At 53.1% G+C, this 14,215-nt stretch overlaps 6 protein-coding genes across 6 annotated transcripts; 3 read left to right on the forward strand and 3 right to left on the reverse strand.

The window, feature by feature from the left end:
* Positions 1 to 1,225: 1,225 nt before the first annotated feature.
* BJX68DRAFT_265395 (FAD-dependent oxidoreductase) lies at positions 1,226 to 2,639 on the forward strand (the record flags this gene model as incomplete). Its single annotated transcript, XM_071045234.1, has 2 exons — positions 1,226 to 1,243; positions 1,308 to 2,639. 2 exons carry the CDS (start codon positions 1,226 to 1,228, stop codon positions 2,637 to 2,639), a joined length of 1,350 nt encoding a protein of 449 aa, XP_070900813.1.
* On the reverse strand, positions 2,541 to 3,990 carry BJX68DRAFT_52840 (uncharacterized protein). The gene is made up of 3 exons (XM_071049338.1): positions 3,894 to 3,990; positions 3,539 to 3,817; positions 2,541 to 3,406 (listed from the first exon to the last, which is right to left on the reverse strand). The coding sequence occupies exons 1-3, from the start codon at positions 3,967 to 3,969 to the stop codon at positions 2,784 to 2,786; spliced, it is 978 nt and encodes a 325-aa protein (XP_070900814.1). The 5' UTR covers positions 3,970 to 3,990; the 3' UTR covers positions 2,541 to 2,783.
* A 1,050-nt stretch (positions 3,991 to 5,040) lies between these two features.
* BJX68DRAFT_265397 (glycoside hydrolase superfamily) lies at positions 5,041 to 8,876 on the reverse strand (the record flags this gene model as incomplete). Its single annotated transcript, XM_071045235.1, has 6 exons — positions 5,041 to 5,580; positions 5,662 to 6,026; positions 6,093 to 6,270; positions 6,919 to 7,554; positions 7,614 to 8,646; positions 8,695 to 8,876. 6 exons carry the CDS (start codon positions 8,874 to 8,876, stop codon positions 5,041 to 5,043), a joined length of 2,934 nt encoding a protein of 977 aa, XP_070900815.1.
* Positions 8,877 to 9,757: 881 nt separating this feature from the next.
* On the reverse strand, positions 9,758 to 11,604 carry BJX68DRAFT_254375 (general substrate transporter; the record flags this gene model as incomplete). Its single annotated transcript, XM_071042876.1, has 6 exons — positions 9,758 to 9,914; positions 9,965 to 10,073; positions 10,141 to 10,362; positions 10,412 to 10,900; positions 10,947 to 11,342; positions 11,400 to 11,604. 6 exons carry the CDS (start codon positions 11,602 to 11,604, stop codon positions 9,758 to 9,760), a joined length of 1,578 nt encoding a protein of 525 aa, XP_070900816.1.
* Positions 11,605 to 12,009: 405 nt separating this feature from the next.
* BJX68DRAFT_265399 (uncharacterized protein) lies at positions 12,010 to 12,334 on the forward strand (the record flags this gene model as incomplete). The annotated part of the gene is made up of 2 exons (XM_071045236.1): positions 12,010 to 12,140; positions 12,193 to 12,334. The coding sequence occupies 2 exons, from the start codon at positions 12,010 to 12,012 to the stop codon at positions 12,332 to 12,334; spliced, it is 273 nt and encodes a 90-aa protein (XP_070900817.1).
* A 106-nt stretch (positions 12,335 to 12,440) lies between these two features.
* BJX68DRAFT_265400 (uncharacterized protein) lies at positions 12,441 to 13,532 on the forward strand (the record flags this gene model as incomplete). Its single annotated transcript, XM_071045237.1, has 5 exons — positions 12,441 to 12,477; positions 12,592 to 12,689; positions 12,758 to 12,826; positions 12,916 to 13,004; positions 13,085 to 13,532. 5 exons carry the CDS (start codon positions 12,441 to 12,443, stop codon positions 13,530 to 13,532), a joined length of 741 nt encoding a protein of 246 aa, XP_070900818.1.
* Positions 13,533 to 14,215: the final 683 nt, after the last annotated feature.

Raw genomic sequence — 14,215 nt, forward strand, 5'->3', positions numbered from 1 at the left:
TGGGAATCAAGGATGCAAAGTTGTTCGCATTGGGGTTGGCGCAGCGCTAAATAGGTATTACTGGCCGAATGCCCCAGACATGCGGGGCATCCATGAGAACAGGGTTCCCCGGAAGATGGCCAATATATAGTCGAGCGGAATATGATATAGCAAGTATCTGTACAATCAATCTGGAATCTCCTTCTAAAAAAGCAAGGGTAATTCTGAGATCATGTAGCAAAGACTGGAGCTTAATGACGAGTTATGACCCTGCAGAAAAGCGCCCCGGGACACTCCATTATCAAACCTACCAGAACCGCAATAGAAAATGGTTCACTCAGATCCTCGCACCGGCCGCACGCCCGGCTAGACAAGAACTAGTTGAGTATGGTCATGCCCACGCAATAGTAAGGTCACAGGGACCCCCTGCCACAACACCCCCATCATACGCAGCCGAGCAGGGTTCGGGAGGACTCAGGGAGCCCTCCAGCTACATGTCCCAGGATCAACATGTCGAGCCAACCGCTGGGTAGTCGGTAGTGCCAGTGTAGTCCTCTCTCAGCTGCCCTAATTATGTTTGCCTCTGTTCTGCTAAATACAGCAAGATCTATGAGTATTAGAGTTACTGCCTATGGACCATTACTTTCTGTTTTAGTTGAGAGATTCCGTTTCTCGCTATAGTTTTAACTTGCTTGCTTACTAGGATACTTAATAAATCAGCCCCTAACCTGCTCCATTTCTCTCCTTTCAACAAGATACTAACAATTTGCAACCTCGTGGTGATTCATATCCTCCATACTTGGACCTCAGAGCCATGATTCTCAAGCTCCCAGCCAGGTTGCTATATATCCTAACGGTAATCCTTCATCCCAACTACGCCATCTCAGCTCCGATCAGCAAACTCTTACTCAGACTGCCAGGGTATGAGCGGTCTAGCGGCCAGAGACGCCGCTCGGAGATAACCCGAACAAGGAAAACCCCGACTCGCGCCACGCAGGGATCTGATCGCATTGACTGGCATGGACGCACCATGGACGCTTATCCGAGCCCCCGAGGCCGAATAAAGTGCTGCCTACTGATACTGTAAGACAAACACGCACGAGGTACCCGGTCCGAAAAGCTTAGCTTGCTTGGCTACCCCGTGTATATAATGCGGTAACCCCCTCGCTGAGATCATCTGCGGAATGTACTTTTACGTGTCAACTGGCACTCACGCAATATCAGGACAGCAAGAACCAATCCAACCATGCCCGGTATAAAAAAGGTACGCAACGCAGCCAGGTCTACCATCCCACATTCCGCTTTACATCTAACGCTCCACATCACAGGCAATAATCCTCGGCGCAGGCCCAACGGGCCTCGCAACGGCCCTCCTGCTAGCCAACCGCAACAACATCTCCGTATCAATCTACGAGGTCCGCCCTGCACCAGCCACAATCGGCGGCGCAATCGGCATCCCGAGTAACGGGACGCGCCTACTCAGTCGGCTCAACGCTGATGGGAGGATCTACGCCGCCCTAGCAGAGAAGGCACCCATTGTCCCGAAACTCGTGTTGCACTCTGCGAGTAAGGGGTCCGTTCTGGGCGAAGCGGATTGGACTGTCTATACCGAGCGCGAGACCGGGTTCGGGTATATGCGTGTCAAACGGACGGATCTTATGGATGTTTTGCTCGATGCTGTCCGCGAGAGCGATATCGATGTCCATTTCGGGAAGAAGGTCGTATCGATCCACGACGATGAAGAGGGGATTCCCGAGGGCAAAATCACTGTACGCTTCGACGACGGGACAGAAGATACCGCGGACATACTCATCGGCGCCGACGGGATTCATTCCGCCGTGCGGAATCTGTATGTGGATCCTGAGGTGAGGGAGGAGTACACGGGGATCGCGGCGACGTTTTCGAGTGTAAAGACAGAGTCTCTACCGCCGGATCTATGTCCAAAGGATCTCGCTATGCACAGCGTCCTCACCACGCAGGGCCTTTTCGCGGTCATACCCTGCACACCCTCCGGCAACGAACTCTTCTGGTTCTTCTCGCGCGAGACGCCGCTTCCTGCCAATGCCATAGCCACCGCAACATCCTCCGCCACATCCGAGTCCGAGTCCGAACCGCAATCCGGGTCTGACTCCCGCGACGGCTGGGAAATGCGCCGCCGCAACGAAGTCTCCTCGTTCAAAACCATCCTCCTCGACACCGTCTCCGAAGTCCAGGGCCACTGGGGCGCCACTCTCCGCGCCATAATCAACGCGACGGACTCAATCCAGTTCTACCCCGTGCACCGCCTCCCTTCTGGCGGGCGCTGGACACGAGGGAGATGCATTCTCCTTGGTGACGCCGCGCATGCTATGCCGCCGCATGCGGGGCAGGGGGTTTCGATGGCGTTGGAGGATGCGTTTGCACTATCGGGTCTGCTTGCCCGAGAGACAACGTTGGAAGGAGTGTGGGACAGGTATGAAGCGGTGCGACGGCCGAGGGTTGAGGCGATTGCGGGCAAATCAGAGACCAATCGCAAGGTGCGCAACAAGACTGGGCGGTGGGGGCTTTGGGTCAAGGAGATGGGCATTATGGTAGGGATGTGGGTGTATTGGCTACTTGGGTTGGGGAGCTGGGGGTTCGGACAGGGGTATATTGTATATGATATTGAGAAGGAAATATAGAGAGACCGAAAGAGGGTGGAGAGAGAGAGAGTAGAGACATAGAGACACAAGGAAATGAGCAAGGGAAGGAAAGGAGGTTAGTAAAGAGTGGGAAACCCGAAATGACAAACCCAACCCAACATGAAAGCATAGCAAGTCCAAAAATCAACTGCAAATCCGCCTAAAGACATCCTGCGTGTGCTTCCACACAACAGGACCGATTTTCTTCTCCCGATACAAGCCAAGCACATTCTGATTCCCCCTCGGCTCCCCGTCCCAGCTAACAAGGTACGGCCTGCCCGACCCCTCGCCGATCGTGCGGGCCCTGGGCACACCCGTCGCAGCAAACAGGTGTCTCTCGCCGCAATCCTCCAGCGGAACGGTCCACGGCTTCGCGATGAAGAGCAGCACATTCATAAGGAACTGCGTGACGGGATTAAAGTCCCGCAAGAGGCCGGTCCTGACAACACCGGGGTACGTGTGGACGAAGGAGATGGCCGGATTCGCTTTTGCGAGTTCTTCCAGCGACAGCGAGGTCATGGTGATGGCGTGTTTCGCGCAGTTTTTTAGCGAGTAGTTTTCCTTTAGCGCGAGGTCTTCGAGGATCAGCGGGCCTTCGCCGCCGGCTTCCAGCACGGACACGACGGATGCGAGGCCGCGGCTTTTGCCCGCGACGAGGCCGTTGAGCCATGTTCCGGCGGAGATTAGCTGCGGCAGGAGATTTGAGATGAAGCGCATGCGCGCGTAGTAGTGGAGGGTGAGCTTCTTATCGAGGCCCTCGGAGGTTTCTGGCGACTATTAGTCCAACGGTCGATAGTCGCGATGGCAGATCGAAAAAAAAAAAAACAAAAACAAAAATAAACACAGCAAAATGCACAACATCCAATCTATCAAATGTAAAATGCAAACCATAAACATACCATCTCTTCCCTTGGTCGTAAAAATCCCCGAACTCAGCACGAGGACATTGACTTTGTCCTCCTTCTCCTGGATCGTCCTGCACGCCTCGTCGACGCGGCGAAGAAGCGACACGTCGCATTGCACAAAACTCACTCTACTCTCCGGATTCAGCGTCTGGAGATCCTCGATAATCTCCGCTGCCTGCGTCTCATTCCGTCCGATGAGATACACGATCGGAGCAATGGCATATTTCACAAACGAGCGCGCGGTCGCTTCGCCGATGCCGCTTGTTCCGCCGACTGTCCACGACTGTTAGCTTTCACCTCCCTCTCTCGAGGATAAACTTGGGGAATCTGGGAGCGGAGCGGAGCGCACCAAAAACGCCGACGAGACCCGGCCCGTAATCTTTCAGGTCGGCGTTGCTCTGCTTGACGGCGTCGAGCGAGACCATCGTCGCGGTGCAGGTTTTGGTGGTTGATGTGGGGAATTCGTCAGAAATCCGAGGCGAGAAGGTTGGGTCGTGTCGGCGCGTGGGCGAATGGGATCGGCGCTCCAACTGGTTTGCTGCACGTCGCTGCTTTGGGAAAAGGTCGCTGCCGATCCTTTCTAGCTGGACATGACAGATCGGAGAACCGGGGGCGCGGGGGTCGCTGATATCTCCGGATGGAATACTTGGTACGAACTCTGAAGCCCTAATCTGTTGCTCAGAGGGATTTTGAAGTCGTGCCTTCGGCCGGACCAGCCCTAAATCTGTCATCCCCGTGCTCACCACCTTGGCAGCCCCAACCCAACCGCACCTACATCCCTCGCCCACCACCCCAGCTACTCTCTTTTGTCTGAAAGGATCAGAGTACGCAGATTGCAAGTAAAATCCATCGAAATTGTCTAGAGGAGCCCATTGTCAAGGCGTTCACCCCGAATCGCCTTCTAACCACTCACAAAGTGGCACACGTAAGAGCGTGAACTTACTTGGACAGATGAAGATCGGGTCTTCCTATATGCATAGAGAACAGAGCCCAATTCATATGTTATCCTTGTCATATCTGGCATCACCCTTACTGGATGTATGTATACACATACTTGTCAAAGCGCTTGGAGTCATCTTCGTCCAGGGTCGTACAACCCCTATCTTCATGCATACCTCTGGTATCACCAGGAACCTGCATACAGCGACTGCTTGACATTTCTTCATATTACTCGCTGATGCAAATAGTGTCACATCGAGCTTCTGCTGTAATACAGTGATATCCTCTGCAGTCCCTGCTCACAGACCTCTGCTGCCTTTTACGAGCTTGGTCGTTCGACCATTCAGCGCAGTCATTGCTTAGATATCCAATGAAATTAGACCTTCAGCCTTCCTCATTGCTCCCCCAGAGACTTTCTCAACGATTCCTTTCTTACTAGTTCGCGCCAAAACTGGTAAGTAGAATGCGCGAATAGAAGATCTACACCCGTATAGGCCTCATCGCCCACGCACAGAGTCAAAACCCCAACAGCTATCCAGAATGACAGTACCAGCCACTCAAAGGAGAAACGCATCAAAATCAAACCTCGACTGCGCCCTCCCCGCAGCCAGCCCCGCCTCCTTGAGACTCTCCCAGTTAACATCCCCAATGCCCACCTCATAATCCCACCCCTGATGCGGATCAGCATTCGGCAGAATCTGCCAATAGAACCACGGGATCCCCGCTGCATCAATATTCGCTGCCCAGGTCCTGATATTCGCATCGCGGACATTCACATCGAGCGGGCCCCCGCCGTTGCAATTGTGGTTCGAGGCCGTCGTATAGCACGCGCCCCATTCTTGCATGATAAGCTTTTTACCACTGGCCAGGGCGCGGTCAACGTAGGGGGTTAGTTTGTCCGTCGCGAAATCCGCGACGCCGTATGCGTGAATTGCTAATACGTCTAGGGCTGCACAGGTAAAGTACCCGTTCAGCAGCGAGTTGTCGAGGTAGGCGCCGCCGCCGGTTGAGACGAGGATGGCCGGGTTGTGCGACATGTTGTCTTTTATCGCCGTGGCCATTTCGCATTGCCATGTTGTTAGGGCCGTGGGGTTTCCCTTGTCAAACAAGACATTAGCCTTGCTCTGCCGTCTCGGGGTAGTAGGGTTGGAACTGATGCAGCGGCTGGAGGTACCTACCTGAGGATGCATCGCCTCATTCTGCGCCTCAAACGCAAAAATATACTCCTCGCTCTGCGCCCACGTCTTCCCATTCGCCGGATTCACGTGCGCAAGGACATGCGCGATGCGATCCTTGAAGTACCCCTTCGCCTGTGCGTTGGTATAGAAATCCCCCGTGCCATACCACTGGCCGTAAAAGTCGTTCGCGGCCTCGAGGGCATTGTAGCTGTGGATTGAGATGAGAAGCTTGATTCCGTACCCGTGTGCTTTGGCCATGAAGCCGTCGAGGCGGTTCAACACGGTGTCGTCCCAGTCGTCGGGGCTCGAGCCTTGGAGGCTGTTGAAGGCGTTGATGGGCGTTCCTTTGACGGTTCGGGATTGGCCTGTGATGGTTAGTTTCTCCTTGATAGTTCGGTAACAGGGTTGGGATCTGGAAAAGGAGTGCATACCATCGAGCCAGACGCGCAGGACCTTTACACCGGCGCTGTGAAGGCCTTCAAGCAGGGTCGTGGATTGCGCATCGGTGAGGCCAGCGGCGTAGTAGAGGTTTGATGCGGAGAAGGAGTTGGCAGCCAGGCTTGATGTCACGTATGACAAGCCAACGAGGATAGAGGCAAGCGAAAACAGCTTCATCTTTAGTATCTATCTGCGTTGATTGTCGCGATGTCTGCTGCTATGCCCAACTCAACCTTTATACTGCGACCCCTCCTTACCGGACTCCGTCCATGAATGCTCTACATGTAACCTCAGCACAATATGAAACGGACTACTCGATCTCTTTTCGTGTTCCAGCCATTGAATGTAGTCCATCCCATCTCAACCCCACATTCAATGCGCGCTAGGACGGAGATTCCAAAACCCGTGTCTGGGAGTGACTCCGCCTTCCAGTTCAGGGTCTGGCGCGCCGCCGGAGATTCGGCATCGCCGATCGGCCTAACAGGTATTTACATGTGACTGGCTGTAATATTTTGATGTCTAGGGGGTCTACTTTGATGTGACACTTTAGATCAAACAAGACCTTGACCAAATCTACAGTCACCCAAGGCTGTCGGCCAACGTGAGCGTCCGACTTTCGAGTATCTGACAGCGTCTTGGATGTTCAGACCTCACAATGTGCATCTTGTGTTTATATCTTGATGGCAGCTCCACTATCTATGATATAGACACTCAGACCCTCCACATATATCACTCATTATAGTTGAACAAGTAACCCAACCAGTCCGCATCACCCTCCGGCATATCCAAGTCTAGAAAGTCAAGAACCGACGAGCCTACAGCATCAAGCGAGGCAACATGGTCCGCACTATCCTGGTTCCGAATATGATGGTACAGAATCTCAATCCTCCAGCCACTCCGTATAGCACCGGCGTCATATGGCCCCATGCGCGAGAAGAGCTCCAGCGACTTGTTGATATACTCCTCACACAGTTCCCTCTCTGCCCCAGCTCTATCGGATACAAGGGCAAGGACCAATACAAGGCAAATCTGAAAGAGATGCCAGGCATCATTCCAGGTTAGGAGGTGGTTCGGAAACCAGTCTTGCGAGATCATGTCGATGCCTTCGCGGGCAATTTGCACACACTTGAATGCTTCGCTCATTTGTGGGTTTCGACTGCCATCGGACCATTGTCTGCGGTGAAGTGCTGTGCTTAGAAGGTACGGACGGTAGAGTGCCAGCCGGGTTGTTATGTAGCGGCACCGGAGTAGCCCTCGCGCAACGCGGAGATTCGGCGGACAGTGATCCTCGTGAGCGAGGAACATGTGTAATGAACTCTGCCACTCTAGGAGTTCGTGGTCGAATGCAGTGATTTCATCGGTGGTTATCAACGGCGTTTGAGCGAGTCTTTCCTGGATGCGCGCGGCGATTTTGCAAAAGTGTTCGCTCGCGGTGAGTGAGATTGTTCCGTAGTCCTATAGGACAGTGTCAGTTACGGGTCAAGTGAAATATGACGGGGCATTGGAGGACATACCAAACTAGCCAAGGCTAATGTCGGCGATGTCAGCACAGTTTCTGGGCTCCAGTACCCTAGACCTGGCCGACCTAGTGTTGCTGCAGCCCATGTGTCTAAGCAGAAGATCGACCACCATGTCCGGACACGGGTCATGATCGAGCTTCGCGCTTCCTGCGAGATTTCGCAGTCATTATACTTGGGTATCCGAGCTCTATGCAGACCCATTGCAACCGCCATCCGAATCGTCGCACCAATAATCGCACTAGCTGTGTTCGGCTTGTTGAGATAATGGAGCAAATACCCGCCGTAGAGTGCTAGAGCCTGGACTGTGTACAGATGACCAGAGCCCAGAGAGGACAGACTGAGATGGGATAAAGCCCGCTTGTATAGTGTGTGGCGCTTGTTAAACTGGGTATCTGAAGCAAAACATCCCATGGCAAGGACCATGTTAAACAATGCGAGCCACGAACTCGCATAGGTACCCGACACACCTCCCTCGGTATACCGCTGTCGAAAATCGACCTCATCGACCATGGGCGTTATAGGGTGCACGTGCGTAAAGTAGGCGTTGATCATGGCCAGTTCGTCGATATCTGACGACCCGGGGCTCTCATGCTCATGGACACTCAATATTTTCCACGCCTCGGGACTTGTAGGAACTGCCTGGCGGACGCGAGGCGACAAATGCGCAATGACACGTAATATTGTCGGTACAGATGAAAAACCAAGATACGAGGCATTCGCCGGGGTGAGCGAATCCAGCGACACCGCAATACCATTGATATCGTCGGCCACGCGGGAACCGTCACTGTCTGCATTGGAGACTTCATCCCAGGTAAAGTCTCGCTCAGGTGGGGCCTCCAGATCTTGAAGGTCGTTGTCGGGTCGCTCGTCTACACTTGTGGCGAATGATGACCGTAACATTGCTTGAGCCTTCGCAACAAGAGCAGGGCGAGACATCATCGCAAGCTCGTCGAGCGACACTGATGGGAAAAGCGTCTCGATGATTTTCTGCGACTTGATCTGGGCGTCCGAGAGCTCGGCGTGAGACCTGCATTTATTAGTCACTAGATAAGCTTCACATGATATTATAGTGTACCTCAACGCGGCATTACGCCTGGCCTTGCGAGGAGGATAATTGCACAGATGGGGCACTTGGTAATAGACGCATTGCCGACAAGGAGTCGTGAAGCCATCGCATCGAATACGACGGCGACGACACTCTGCACAGGATGAAGTAGCCCGCCCAGAAGTCCGGTTAGTCCGCGTTGGTTGCTCCATCTCGGTTGCAGGCAAGAGTCTGCGTCCGGAGCATTGAGGTTCCTACGCAGGGGAAAATGGGAGAGAGGCGGCTGGCGGGGTAATGGCCAAAAGTGGAGAGACCTCCGACAACCCCGATCTAGATGTCGCATCGCCGCCGTCATAGCAAAACCTCTGAAAGAGGCTGGTGGTGTTGATGTCTAGACCAAGAGGCCTGTGTGAAGTTCCTGTGTGCAAAGCCGACGGTTTCGATGGCCCAAAAGGTTGATGGAGAGGCGGAGCTCTGCGACATACGAGCGAATGTGGGTGGGACACCGGCACCTGCACTGAGCAGTGCCCCGCTCCTTCCGAGACAGCCCTATGGAATGGGGCACGGAAACGGCCATCCATGATACTACCGTGGGGGAGCCAGTAACAATAATGGGGGTTGGTAAACAAGCAATTTACCCCAGAGACTGTTGATAGGTGACAGTACTAGGCCATAGTATAACCGAGGCTAGCACGGGGTTTCGATGTCCCGCCCTAGTATGAGGATCGCACGATGACTTGATCAAAGTGACGTGCATCCGAATTCTCCTCCGTTCTCGAAGAGGTTATGATCAGCTACGTGCGCAATAGTGGGAAATCAAGTCAGTTTACGTCCGCTGCCCTGTCCAAGGTCACGCGGGAGAAGTGCGTATCCTTGGAAAGGTTGATATATGCATGGTGCAGATGGGTATTAACCTCATGAAAAAGCATCTATCTTCAATTTCGGTTACAATGAAACATGTACGAGTGGCGCTTAGGGCACGTTCGACCACTGTAATACCCGGCTCTCTGAGTCTGCTATATAATACGATCATTGAGGTGATCCTAGGACTCTTTGTATGGTCGTATATGCCCTACGCTGAGGCAGAAATAGTCTAGTCATTTGCAGCGAGCTTACGAATACTGGCCTTCCTTGGGTTCTTCGTTTCGAAAACAGCATCTAGCTCTTCCAGTGTGCGCCCCTTTGTCTCCACAAAGAAGAAGTAAATGAATACGCACTCGAACAGATCCCAGAAGACGAAGAAGACGTAGCTGTGTACCGTTAGTATATATATAAATGCCATAGGGGGGGCTTGACTTACAACCAATACCGAATATTCTCCATGGCAATCGGCGCAGCAAACGTATTCACGAAGCTGGCGCACCCCGCTGTGATTTGGAAGACCATCATACCGTTTGCGCGCATGTCATCTAACGCAGTTAGTTTTAGTATGGTAACTCGTAGCGAGAAGGATAGTTCAAATGAGAAGAGTCTTACTAGATAGAACCTCTGCAGGATATATCGGCTGCATTGGCGTAAATGCGACCGCGAAGACGACACCAAAGATGAAGATGAACGCAATGCTGGCTGAGCTTGACGAAACACTACCGGTTTGTTCGTATGCTGCAGCCGTACCAGCGACGACCGCCAGTGCGACAGACATGCCGAGGCAGGAGCCCATGAGCATTTTGCGGCGGCCGACGATATCGTGCAGGCGGGCTGATATCCCAAGTTAGAAAATATGCAGTATAGGCCAAGGGTGTCTTACCTCCAGCAGTCGCGGCAATCCACCCCGTAACCGCATAGATCGCATTGAGCAGCAGAACCATATTCGTCTCTGTAATCCCGACATTCTCCACCATGATAGGTAGATAGTAGCTAACCACATTATTTCCAGAGAACTGACCAAACCATCCCATGGTGATAACCAGCATGACACGGTACAGTCGAGCTCGAGACTTGAACAGGCTGCGCAGGTCGAAGCACGCCCAGGCAGATCGGGAACGGACTTCTGCGAGGGACTCTTCGATTTCCTGCATTTCGATTGCAACAATGGGATGGTCTGCGTCTCCATTGGCGTGGTGCTTGACGATAAATTCCCGAGCTTCTTCTTGTTTTCCCTGCGCGATTTGCCAGCGGGGGCTTTCGAGGAGGAACCAGCTTCCGAGGCAGGCGAGGCCGGGGCAGAGGATTTGCAGCCACAGGGGGAGTCGCCATTTGATGTTTCCTGTGAGGTGGATGTTGGCTCCGTACATCGCTGGCAATAGTTAGTTGAGGTAGTCATCCAGGGCAAAATGGCTTACTGAATGTGGCAATAATGCTCCCAACATAGTACAGGGTATTGTATATCCCAGCAACAGTGGCCCGGTGAAGAGGCGGCGCAATCTCAACGAGAAGCATTGGGGCCGCCACGCAACAAATGGTGGAAAAGAAGCTCAGAAGGAATCTGGCTGCAATGAATGCCGGCAATGTTGGCGCGAGTGCGGTAAAGACAGCAGAGCAGCAGATGAGGAACGCTGTGACACGCAGAGTCATTCTTCGTCCACACACGTCGTTTACCCAGACGAAGAGTGCACCTGCCATCTGGCCGATGTTGAAGATTGAAAATACGAGGCCCGTCGCGGATGCACCGCTGGTGTTGTAGTAGGATTGGTACTCTGGGAGGACATTGATTGAGCCCATCAAGGAGCCGTCGTATCCTACAGATTCAGGTTTTAGTGATAGATCTTGTCCGTCATTGCAGGATTCCGGCGTACCATTCATTGTAGAGCACAGATAAATAACCAAACAGGCTGCGTAGAGCTCCAGATGACCCCGACCCCAGGGGCTTGGGGTACCACCTAGAGCATCAAAAGTATGCACAATAGCACCTGGTCGGATATCCTGCTTATTCTTTTCCATGTTGATTTCTTCGTCATGGCGAAAACCAGGATGGGACTCGGACTGAACTTTGTTAGACATGATGATGCGGGGGTTCAAGCGGAACGATGGATGGACTATCACAGTGCCGATCCAAGCTGGGAAACGGCTCCATATTTATACTTTGCATCCAATTGAGGCCGTACGCTCAGTATTGTGGAGAAAGTGCGACGAGAAGAGGCGAGAAGTCCAATCTGGGGGCCGCTAAGACGGTCCCTTGTAATCCCGTCTTAGCGTGAAGGAACAGGCAGACTGGCCACTTCCGGCGACAACTCGTGAGGACAATCGCATTTGATGCGGGATTCCAAAAGAGCGACATCTGCGACCAGTATTATGTCTTCCTGTGGGGATATCACTTGTGATGTATTTAACGCACCCCTCTTACGGCCCTTTCGTGGCAATGGAGCATCCTAGAGTCGTCTTCAACTACAGTTCCAGATTTGCACAATGGCCGCTGCTCAAAGAACGACGCTCGAGACCGGATGGAGCTTCAAGCGAAACGAGGAGGGAGACGATTCTTGGGCGCCAGTAGCTTGTGTCCCAACCGTTGTACACATGGACCTGCTGGACAACAAGAAGTTAGCGCCCCCTCTCCCCAATAGTTCAGCCCCTAACCTGGGAAACCTACAGGATTCCTGACCCGTTCATCGACACCAACGAACTCGACATCGAATGGATCTGCGAGCACTCATGGACATACCAGACGACCTTCATCCGCCACCATCCCTCGATTATCCTGTGGGCTGGGAATAATGAGGACCATCAGATATAGGAGGAGTATAAGCTCGATTACGACTATGAGAACAAGAATCCGGAGTCGTGGCTCAAGGGGTCGTTTCCCCGCTAGATATTACTATGAACATCTACTACCGGCAGTCATGAAGGAGGAATCACCTTCAGTGGCATACTGGGCTAGTTCGCCTTTTGCTGGAGGAAGGAATACGTCACCAGTGAAATGGTACGTGACCTACTCTGTCCCTACCTGCATAGCCTCTCACCACCCAACCGATATTTATCTTTGATGGCTAGTATGGCACGGCACGCAAGAGAAATACCAACGCTACGGCCAAATCGGCGGCCAGTTCAACAGGGAGTTTGGCCTCGCCTCGTTCCCCGTCCTCGAAACCGTACGGGCAATGGTGACAGATCGCAAGATCCCTATCCGCAGTCGCGCGTTCTCGACTTACAAAACAAGGCTGATGGACATGAGAGGCGGACTGCGACGTATATTGCAGAGAAGCTTCGGATCGTGCCGGGGCTTGGGGTTAGTATTGTCCTTCTCCATCCCCATCCGTATACAGATTATGATGTGCCTTTGGTGAGGCTAAGCTAACGATTCCACGATTATGACAGTCTTGGGTCTACCTAACCCAACTCTCCCAAAGCGAAGCCATGCTCTACGCATACCGCGGCTGGCGCCGCCAATGGGGCGAGGAGCGGCGGTGCGGGGCGCACTCGTCTGGCAGATGAATGACTACTGGCCCACGAGTTCGTGGGTAATAGTCGACTACCACCCGCGCAGGAAACCCGCCTTCTACACTGTCAAAAGGGCGCCGCAGCCGCTTGTGGCTGGTGTGCAGCGCGAGCACCATGATTGGAGTGTCTGCCATGCGCGGCCGGCTAAGGTATCGAAATATAGTGTTTGTGTTACTAGCTCGCTGAGACGGGGCTCGACGCTTGATGTTGGGCTGCGCTTTGTATCCATCGACTCGGGGGAGGATATCAAGCCGGCCATCACAAAAGCCGGTCTGACCATGCCTGACAACGGCTCCGTTACCGCAATTACTGGTCAAATTGACAATCGGACAAACGAGACACACGTCCTAGCAGTATCCTTCTCCCGAGACGGGACAGTGATCTCGCGAGACGTGGACCCGCCGCAGCCATTCAAGTACTTTCCTTCGAGAATCGGGGTGTACAGGTCCAGGCGGATGAGGGATCTTACGAGGTCTCCATTAAGAGACCGATGAAGGGGATTGTTTCGAAGAGGTTAATGGCGTTGTGCTGAGTGATAATTGACGCGGCCGAGCGAGTGATAAGTCAAGTTTCATTACCTGGGGACGGAGGAACATTGAAACGAAGTATACAGGCTAGAGTGAGACATGGGCTTTATGAAGGTAATCAATGCAGGCCTCGCACGGGAGGAATCTATGGGGACATACTAACTCCGCAAGGACCCTACCTTTGATTGTACAACGTATGCTCAGTGGTCTCGCTTACGGACACGCGGCTATTGGAGTATATGTTCATTGGTTCTACTACAAAACAATGCCTGCCGGTATCTTGATCTAGCAAAGGCCTACGTCTTCGGTGATGAAGCATTGGATGCAAAGTTTCAGAACACAGTCCTCGGCACTATGATAATAAGAACTGGAACACTTATTGACAGCTGGAGCGCGAGAAGATTTTGCCCCACGGTCAGCGTGGTTGACTATGTGTACCAGCACACAGCGGAGGGTGCGCCTATCTGCACGATGCTTGTCGATATGTGGACGTATTTTGGGATCCTTCGTGGCTGTTAGAGGGGACGGACGTCATCCCGCCGGCGTTCGCTGCGGAGATAGCAGCGAAGGCCCTCTGTTGGCGGCCTGGCTACCATGTTTGGAATAATCTCGATCGTGATTCGTATCATATCAATGAAGACTAGGGACTA

This window comes from Aspergillus pseudodeflectus, assembly GCF_044049435.1.
Source record: "Aspergillus pseudodeflectus strain CBS 756.74 chromosome Unknown BJX68scaffold_14, whole genome shotgun sequence".
NCBI lineage: Eukaryota > Fungi > Ascomycota > Eurotiomycetes > Eurotiales > Aspergillaceae > Aspergillus > Aspergillus pseudodeflectus.

Bases quoted from the DNA above. Each gene is read 5' to 3' on its own strand.
- BJX68DRAFT_52840 (XM_071049338.1), bottom strand. From the start codon at position 3,969: ATGGTCTCGCTCGACGCCGTCAAGCAGAGCAACGCCGACCTGAAAGAT. The intron at 3,818-3,893 runs GTGCGCTCCGCT...AGTCGTGGACAG, and splicing joins GGGTCTCGTCGGCGTTTTTG to TCGGCGGAACAAGCGGCATC. The intron at 3,407-3,538 runs GTATGTTTATGG...AATAGTCGCCAG, and splicing joins TACGACCAAGGGAAGAGATG to AAACCTCCGAGGGCCTCGAT.